Below are 9,902 nucleotides of genomic sequence, written 5' to 3' on the forward strand. Positions count from 1 at the left end.
GCTTTTCATTAAAAATTACCTGGCGACGCATCTTTAAAATGGCCGGCGACGCTTTGGGCTTAAAAATCCATATATTGGCGACGCTGCATCCACCCTCTGCATAGTGGCACGTGATAATGCAGTCTGATCTGACGGTCTGACTGCTCTGAAATGACCACAACTACGCAATCTATAATGAAATGTTTGCAGAATGCAAACCATGATTTTTTCAGTCAAACAAAAATACATGACATTATAGCCGCAAGATTTCATACCTACTAAAATTATAAGATATTAGAGCAGCAATATTTCAGAAAAAAATAGGACTTTTCCAGACCAGACCTGATTTATTCATGAGATTTAGGTATTGACTTTCACCTTTTCAAGCAGTAAATTTCCTATCTTGGTTAGTTGCTGGTTGCTGCTACTGATTGATATCTGTATAAAATTTCTCTTGAAAGACAGTACCTAGCAGGCTAGCTAGGCTACCGGTAACCGCTAATAATATGGAAACTTTAATTTTATATTTTATTAGATATAATTTTAAAATAAAGTACCTAGCAATAAAACTTTTACTGTCAATGACATATATCGATACATTTTTATACAAGTCATTCCATCAGACAGCGCCCACGCCCAGGCCCAGCTCTCCCCCCCGGCAAGGTCGCTATATTTCTACTTGAATACCTAATGCGCAGTGCGCTTAAAGTCATAAGTCAACACTTGGATTTGGTTTGGTACTTGGCAGCTAAAACACCTAACTCACTGGTCAGTGGTCACTGCTTCTCAACAAAAACTGCTACAATGGTCAATTACTGAATTAGGTGATAGGTCAACAATTTAGTGAAGAGTTCAATTGCTATTGCCACATAACTAAGAAGCTTTTCCATTCATTTCATGCTACAAAATTGTGACTAAATTTTGTGATTACCTAAAAGAGATTTAAATCATGACCGGGGACCCCACGGGAGCAGGAACCGCACGTAAGTTAGTCGAAATGAGGTCGATGTTGCAACTTACTGAAATTAGGAATAGGTTACCATTTTATTTAGCTTACCACCTAATTTAATGTATGTGTAGTAGGTAGTAAAAATGTTAACTAGTGTGCTACTTCAAAAGTTCAAACAATCAATTAGTCAGAACTCAGAATTATATTCGCAAATCAAAGTATATAACGTAAAAAGACTCACATTGAATGACTGGAGTTGCTTGGAGTCGTATTTCTGACGAAGCAATAAGGATACAAACGAGAACTGAATTACGCTAAATCCAGACCACCGGTATCTCAGCTGAGCTGATGTGCCTGCACGAACGAAACGAAAATTGCGGAATGCAAAATTCATATTTAAATTTTCTTGGACGGAAAAAATACTTTAGATGTTGAAATTAGAATCATTTTTTACTCTCTTAAATTAAATAACGAACATTCTTAACAACAGTTGAATCTGCAGACGTAAGTATTCTAAAAAAATGTCACCAATAGTGATCGTCAACATTAATGTCAACATCGAAAGTTCGAGAACAATTATTTTTACCTTCATATCGTTTAAAGGATGACTTTGGGATTTATAGATCAGTCTGATATTTCGACGTGCAGGTTTGATGAAGGTTTTAGTTGTTATATTGTTTTGTGAGAGAAACCAGCAGCCTCGTCTCTCGTTAGAGTTCGATTTACATTAGCATATTGAATAAGGAATCAGAGACTAGCTGTCTGGTTATTTGTAAAAAATTTATTTAACTGTATAACCTCTCAGTTAAAATATAATCACCATTGTCGAACTGATAGGAGTACGCAGAAACACGGAATTTAAAAGACTTGAAATTCGTCATTTTGACCAAAATCTAAACAGTTTTCAAGAACACTAAGGCGATAGCAGGATTTATCATTTGTCAATATGCTCTGGCACCTCAATTTATATTTTTAATATAAACCATCGAGGAAACAGAGAAATAAGTACTTCTGCTAACGCAACAAATTTATCAAATAAGCTCGCAGTCAAGCAACCTATGCTGTGTGGCGGGCAAATAATTTTAATACCTTCGCCTCAACATAACAAAATAATTTATTGGCAATAATAATGAATGGCAATAAATTTGCGTTTGATAAAGTAAAACAAACTGGAAAAAATGAAAAAAGGCAAAGAGAGACATTTTTTATTCTATGGTTCACATTTACATGAAAATATTGCAACAGAATAACACACGAAAACTACTCCACTGAAATATAATACATAATAACGTTCAAAGATCCAATGCATAACCTAAAAACAATAAACTTCTAGCCGGTATGATAGTTTACGATCAAACTATAACTAATGGCATATGTGCACGTTATTCATCATTATAGACAACCTAAACATATATAGAACACGACACAAGAATTGGTGGGTAACATTCATAAACCATGGGCTGACTTGAGACTTTCTCTCGCAAGAGTATTGGATTAGCAAGCGGTTACCGCAATACCATCATCAGTTACCGCAATACCTTCATCAGTTACCGCAATACGATCATCAGTTACCGCAATACCATCAGTTACCGCAATACCATCATCAGTTACCGCAATACCATCATCAGTTACCGCAATACCATCAGTTACCACAATACCATCATCAGTTACCGCAATACTTTCATCAGTTACCGCAATACCATCATCAGTTACCGCAATACCATCATAAGTTACCATAGGAATAAGTCCCAACCTGTAATTTTGCACACTCAAATAAGAGTCATTTTGTCCAAATAATAACCCACTTTCTAACCCAAGGTTCATAGCTATTTGGACAAAGACCCTCACATGTCTCTCAGTGTATTTGCATAGGAGGTAACTCCCACTATATTCCCAGGCAGTAGACCTATTATTTAACTAATTCTAGACTAATAACATTCATATACACACTTTTAACATTTACAAAACATTTTCAGGATTTCTGATTGTCCTGTGAACGATGATAAAACTCACGACTTCAAGTTTATCTTCTCCAACTCCCGAAAATACAGTTTTGTGGATTAAAGTAAAGTAGAATAACGTTAGAATAGCATAGAAAAAATGGGGCTAAAGTTAGAATAAAATAGAAAATTTTGGGCTGGAGATTAGGCCACGTATAATCCGTTGCTGGCTCTAGCCACCGCTGAATTTATTCACAGCTAGCTGAGGCTGGAACCCGCAAGTCAGCGCTAAGAAACACCACTCCTCTCTCACCCCGTGAAATGCCGCTTGGCGACATGTGCTTTCAAGTTACTTGCGTCCCCAGTCTCGTAATTGCACATCCCACACTTGAAGGGCTTTTCTCCTGTATGGGTACGAATATGTCTCTGTAGGTTAGACCCGCGACTGAACACCCTGTCACAAAGGTGACAGACGTACGACATACGATCTGGCAGCCCAAGATCTTCGTCACTGCCGATTCGTTTGAAACTTTGCTCGTCATCGCCGTGGTACGACAACATGGAACCAAAAGTATTATGGGATAACAGGTTTTGTTGCCCGGTATCAGGGTACAAGTGTACACGATTATTATCTTTGTTGTTTTGTGAAATGGTTGTAAAGTTTGTCATTGAGTTTTGGTCACTGTTGCTGCGGGGTAACATGGACTCATAATTTCCATTGTACGATAACATAGACACCTCCTCCCTGTCCGGACATAGAAAATTTCGCGGTCCAGCATCTTTACCAGGAGATTCTGAAGATCCACGTTTGAATGGCGAAGGAAGTTGATCAAATCCAAACAATTTTTCGAGAGGAACATTGGACATTTTAAGCGAAGATGAATCATGTTTTGCGTTGGCAGCGCATAGAGGTGGTGTAGTGACGTCACCAAACGTATGATATCGACGTGAAACGTTGGCTTGCGGGGGGCTACTTACCGCACTTCCATGGTTATTCTTGAGGATTGCGCCCTGAAAAAGTATTATACTTTTTTAAAATAATATCTGAAACATGAATACTATCTTATTTTAAAAAGACTGGTTTCATTGAAGGAGCGGAAGAAAAAAGCAACAGTGACGAAAAAAATTAAAGGGCGATAAAAGAAACAGCTTAACGAAAGATACACCAGCCGCCATCACTGCGCACCACTCCGCCGTGCCCCACCATGCTCAGCCGACATGTGCATGGTAAGCTGATACTGGTACGTGTACCGGTATGCACAGTACGTGCATGCGTACGGTTTCTCCCCGGTATGCGTGCGCATGTGGCGTGTCAGCAGCCAACGTCGGCCAAAATCCTTTAAGCAAATCTGGCATTTGAATGAATGCGAATTAGGGACATTTTCCTCCGGGGTCATTGAGGACGCATCTCCCGGGGTCATTAGGGTCGCGTCCCAAGAGGTCATTGAGGTCGTCTCTCCAGGGTTCAATGAGGACGTATCGAATATCGCTGATATTGCACCTAAATCTGAGGGCAAACTAAACTGATTTTCCGAGGAATAGACACCTCGTGTAGGGGTATGGGGGTCAAACAAAGAGGAATGGAGGTTCCCAGGGGAGGAATGGGTGTTTTTGGGGGAAGTGTCACTTGATTCTCCTGAATATCGAGGCTCTCGTGAGGAACGAACGACTCCTGAAGAAGTTTCGCACGTAGCCTCTAAGTTCGAGTTTCCTTGTGCAGAGAAATGATCTTTATCACCGCGACGTTTATCCAACGTTGAGCGGAACGTTGTGAACGGCTCTGTTCGATTCAAGAGCGTTTTACGTCGCTCTGAAAACGTCTCTGTTGTGTATCCTCGCTGGCAAACTGATTCTTCGCCTTCCAAATTCATCGTTGAAGAACCAGGAACGTTTCGTACGTCCGCCATCTTGTCCATGAGAACCTCGGGCTCACAACCACGTTGATGTGCTACCAAACATGATGACGTTGTCATCTGGAAATAAAACAAGGTAGTGAGACTTACGATTTATTTCATTTGTCATTAATCGATATAAATCTAGTTTCTGTTCAGTATGACTAATGTACATTCACCTCAGCTAAGAACCAAACTTCGCTTAGGACTGAATCCCATTCTGGAGGGCCAAATTAAGATTTAAAGGACCAAATTCCGCTTTGAAGGACAAAGGATTGAAAATCTTCATTCCCAAGCGGCGTTTATTAACAACGAAAACTTTGACTCCACTGAAGTTTAAACTTTTATCGTTCTTATACATCCAAATCAAAATTTATACTTCACAAAGATCAGAGTTGTTTCCTGGCAATATTTGCTTTATTTACAACACGACAAAGGTGGTTGCAAGTTTCGGTTCTCTAATCGTACAATTATTCTACTTATATTACTGCAGTTATTGACTAATAGGATTGCAGATAATTATTATAATTATTACACCAGTAATTCATAAAGCATTTAAGCGAGTGCTATACAGTACTAGAAGAACTATGCAGTACTAAGGATCAGAAGTGATATTTGCTTCATTATATCAAGATTGCACGGTGATAGTTTTATAGTACAAACGTGTCGTAAATATCGACTTCTAAGATCACTACCAACAGAGAGCAATTGTATCAAAAACTACATACGATTGCCGACATGGATTACTATGTAATTCTAACTATTGCATAATAATTTAAAGAAAAATATTTTATACAAACATAAATACGATAAACAAAAGTATTGCGTTCAACACTGAAGAGCTACAAAAACCTCCAGCGACGAGTCCTTTATTAAATAAAAATTATAACGACAGAGGATAAGATAATTGCGTCCTTTAGCCTACTAATAAATACGTACGTTTAATACAAATAATCGCTTGTATTTTACCAAGTTCCTAATGAATTCGTACAAAAATAAAACACTGAAGCCGTAGACACCGCCAATCCCCACACTTATACGCTCTCGTATCACTGAACGTAGCGTATATTAAACAATGTACAACAAAATATCAAGCAACACGTAAATATACCATAATATACAACAAAGTTTTACACATATCACAATGCACAACAGCGTAATACAACATACAACAACATCGTTCCACTACGTTCAAATTGCGTCGCGTCGCGAATGGGTAGAGGAACCAACGAATAACCTATCAATACAAGAAAAAATTATAATTTTTCCTTTGGATATAACCTATCAATGCACGCAAAAATGTTAATTTTTCCTTGGATATAACCAATTAATACAGTCAAGCAATTATAATTTTTCCTTTGGATATAACTAATCAATACTTGCAAAAATTGTAATTTTTCCTTGGATATAACCAATCAATACGCACAAAATTTTAATTTTTCCTAGTATATAACCAATCAATATACACAAAAATTGTAATATTTCCTTGGATATAACTAATCAATACATGCAAAAATTGTAATATTTCCTTGGATATAACCAATCAATACGCGAAAATATTGTAATTTTTCCTTGGATATAACTAATCAATACACGCGATTGGAATTTCCGATAGCCTTTGGTAAAATAATAAAAGCCTTCACCAGGTTGCAGTTGCGGTTCACCAGCTGCCGCTGACCATGACAGGGAGGCCGGGGTGGACGTTGCGGATGTGGAGCTTCAAGTTGTTCTTCTGGTTGGTGCGGCGGTCACAATACGGACACTTGAAGGGCTTCTCGCCCGTGTGGATGCGGATGTGCAGCCGTAAATGGTCACGCCTTTTACAGAGCTTCCCGCAAAACGGACAGTGAAGAGGTTCGTCCGCTTCTTTCCGGCTGGAGGAATGCGGATCGAATCCAGACAAAGAACTTCTGAGGTCATCGAGGGTAACGGATTGTGTGGTAGACAATCCAGGATGTAACCCTGGGTTGGCTGTGAGAGAGGATGAATCATTCAGGAAATGTGATGGAATTGGATTGCCATGGATTGCAGTTCTGCCCATTTCGTGGTTGAGGAAATGGGCGGTCGGGGCCCTGTCCTGTCCGTGGTCTAGGAGGATGTTTGAGTTTCGACCTTTGCCTCTGTTAACAGGGTTAAGCTGGCCAATCAACTGGGATTGTGATCGGTTTAGTATTGTATTTCTGTCTTTACCCAACCCCAGTTTGGTGGGGTTGGGTAAATGTGACCTTACGGCGAAATCAACCCGAGAAATAGGTGTCGAAGAAACCAAATTTTGGGGCAAAAATCCCACACTTGGGCCGCTGTTTTGGATGGAGATTCCCATGGACCTCAGAGTCTCCAGGCCATCGGACACCATCGTCCGGTCGTCACGCAGGATGCTTACGTCGTCATCGTTCAAGTCTTCGTGATAATCCGCTTCTCTTTGGGTATTTCCTTCTTCGTCTCCGACGTCATCATGAGTTTCCAGTTCTGCGTCAGTGAAACGATGCTCGTCAAAATCCTCGTCGCTCTTCAGCAGCGCGCAACTGCCGACACCATCTTGACGTCCATCGCGACCGCCATCTTGACGTCCATCACGATCGTCATGGCGGGCGTTTGAGTTTTCATAGTCTGAAGTTTCCGAGCTGATATCGTGGTTCGACCGGTCGAGATCATCTTCGATGGCAGGCATATTTTTACCAGCTCCCGACATAGCTTCGCTATATTGGACAGAGCTGTCTCCATCAGTGACAATTCGACTGCCATGATTTTGAATGGTTCCATCAACGCCATCTTGAATGTTGCTGCCGCCATCTTGGTTGCTCCGCCAAGGCTGCAACAGATGGATCAACATCAGCAACATTGCAGGCTTCTTGAAAATCCAAATATTTTGTCTTCTATCCAAATCAACGACAAAAATTGTGTGAAAAGAACTCTTCTTTCCGCCAGAAAAAAGGTGTGCAGAATTTCAACCACAATCTCTGAGAAGTAAGAGCCGCTCAACAGGGGCCGGTCTTCAGAATAAGGAAAAACAAATAGCTGGCAACTTGAGACTTTTATTTCAAAAGCAAATAGCTGGCAACTCCAGATTTATAATAAAAATAAATAACTGGCTGGCAACTTGAGACTTTTATTTCAGAAGCAAATAGCTGGCAACTCCATATTTATAATAAAAATAAATAACTGGCTGAAAACTCGAGACTTTTTATTGGAAGTTCCAGGCATAATCTTACAGGCATGAAACTTCACTTCTTCTAATCATGCACAAGTCACATTAATTTAGGATGTGTTATTGATTGATGTCATTTAATTATTTTTATATAGGTTCCAACTCACTAAACCCAGACAAGAAGAAAACATGAATAGTTAAAATAAGGTGAGAGGAAGAGAAGTAAAGAGAAAGCTCAAGCAAGTAAATCGAATGATAAGTTTCAAAGTACTCAAATATATACTTTAATAAGACAAAATTAGCTCAACCCATCAAGTGAGGAAAAGTAGTTCAAGTGTTTATATATGCAACGTTTTTAACAGAACTTTTTAATAATAACACAAGGCTCACTTAAGGTAACCACATATGCTGTTCTGAAAAAAGAAAAAAAATTCAATAACCCTCAAAATTAAAAAATGTACATAAAAAATCTCATAAAATATAAATATCTTACACAATAGTTAATATTCATTTAAAAATTTACTAAGCAAATAATAAGAATAAATTTCTAACCTCATTAACGACGGATGATGACGAGTCCACAGCTTCGTCGAACACATCTTCTTCTGTTTTCTCCAGTAACATTTCTTCTCCCTCTTCCTCCACCTCAAGCTTTACTTCATGCTCCAGAATATCATCATTTATAAACATATTTTTTGTGCTAATATCATTTTCTTTCGTGGCCTTCTTCTGTGAATAGGTTTCTCTAGATTCCCTTTCAGTCTTTATGGAGGTATTTCCTTCACTGTTGTTTCTTCGTCTATTCTCCAAGGAATTTTCCATGCTGGTTCTATCCTTTGCCGTACTCTGTTCTGCTCTCATGGCGACTTTAGTGCAGGTTTGCTCAAAATGCTGCAGATTTGATCCGCTCACAGGAGAACCTCGACTGCGCTTGCATTCTTCGGAAAATCTAGACTCGGAAGAGCGGTCAAGCTTACGTCGTTTGGATGTTGGATTATCTTGACAGTTATTTGTGTTGATCACAGGGCTTTTCAGAGGGGAATTTTCAGCTTGATCTCCATCAGGAACAGCAAGCCCTTTGATGCACAGGCACTCAGCAGCCTTGATGAGAGACGCAAGGCTGCTGTGCTTCACCTCCACCTCCCCAGCGTACATGTAATCCAGCAGCGCCTCCAGGTCCTCGCCCCGCATGTCCTGGAACAGAGACAAAATTTATGCTGGTCAATGCATTTTATTCAGTAAATATATACTTTAATAGGTATATACTTTATAAGAACAAATTAACTCAACCCATCAAGTGTGCAAAAATAGCTTTTAGCAGAAAATTTTAATAATAATACTTAAGGTAACAACACATGCAGTTCTGAAAAAAATTTCAATAATCTTCAAAATTACAAAATGTATGAAAAGAATGAATGGAATACTTTTACTTTACTACTTTTACATAATACTTTTGGCATCTTTCAGTTTACAAATTTTAAATTTACTTGACTTTTGAGTTTTATATAATGAATAGCATTTGTAGTATAGTACATACAACACTATATATTATCACTAATAAAATATATATTATTATAAAAATACTATATATATGTATATATTATAAAATATTATCACAACACTAAAGTTATCAATACTTAATATTAACACACTTATAGGTGTAATCCTCAATAGTTCCTTCCACAACATTCTTTTACTTGCACAACTGATTTGCACAATAATGAAGCTTGCCCTATGAATTTGTAGTCCATCTCTGAAATTATTCATAATTGACAATTGACATAATTTTGTGCATACTCAAATAATGATAATATAATTATATATAATAATAATTATCTAATAAACACATCAGATTCAGCATAACAAGCAGCATTTCATTCAATTTTAATCTCCTTTGTGTAAATATTGCCCAAAAATTTGTTTCAATAGATCAATTTCTAAGTAATTTAAATTTAAAATAAGTCAATTAGACATAATTTGGGGAGAAAGATAAG

The 9,902-nt window shown here is 38.3% G+C and overlaps 2 protein-coding genes across 2 annotated transcripts; both read right to left on the reverse strand.

The window, feature by feature from the left end:
• Positions 1-2,137: 2,137 nt before the first annotated feature.
• Positions 2,138-4,841, reverse strand: LOC108677368 (zinc finger protein 711; the record flags this gene model as incomplete). The annotated part of the gene is given in 1 exon segment (XM_018165574.2): positions 2,138-4,841. A coding segment is annotated over 1 exon segment (798 nt). The 3' UTR covers positions 2,138-4,043.
• A 1,384-nt stretch (positions 4,842-6,225) lies between these two features.
• On the reverse strand, positions 6,226-9,101 carry LOC108677367 (longitudinals lacking protein, isoforms A/B/D/L). Its single transcript, XM_018165573.2, has 2 exons — positions 8,461-9,101; positions 6,226-7,572 (listed from the first exon to the last, which is right to left on the reverse strand). The coding sequence occupies exons 1-2, from the start codon at positions 9,097-9,099 to the stop codon at positions 6,421-6,423; spliced, it is 1,791 nt and encodes a 596-aa protein (XP_018021062.1). The 5' UTR covers positions 9,100-9,101; the 3' UTR covers positions 6,226-6,420.
• Between the last annotated feature and the right edge of the window lie 801 nt (positions 9,102-9,902).

The sequence above is a fragment of the Hyalella azteca genome, unplaced genomic scaffold (assembly GCF_000764305.2).
Source record: "Hyalella azteca isolate HAZT.00-mixed unplaced genomic scaffold, Hazt_2.0.2 contig2875, whole genome shotgun sequence".
In the NCBI taxonomy this organism is placed as follows: domain Eukaryota; kingdom Metazoa; phylum Arthropoda; class Malacostraca; order Amphipoda; family Hyalellidae; genus Hyalella; species Hyalella azteca.

Excerpts from the sequence above, each read along its gene's own strand:
- LOC108677367 (XM_018165573.2), bottom strand. The coding sequence starts at position 9,099 with ATGCGGGGCGAGGACCTGGAGGCGCTGCTGGATTACATGTACGCTGGG. Across the intron at positions 7,573-8,460 it reads CATCATCCGTCGTTAATGAG|CCTTGGCGGAGCAACCAAGA; the intron begins GTTAGAAATTTA and ends CATCTGTTGCAG.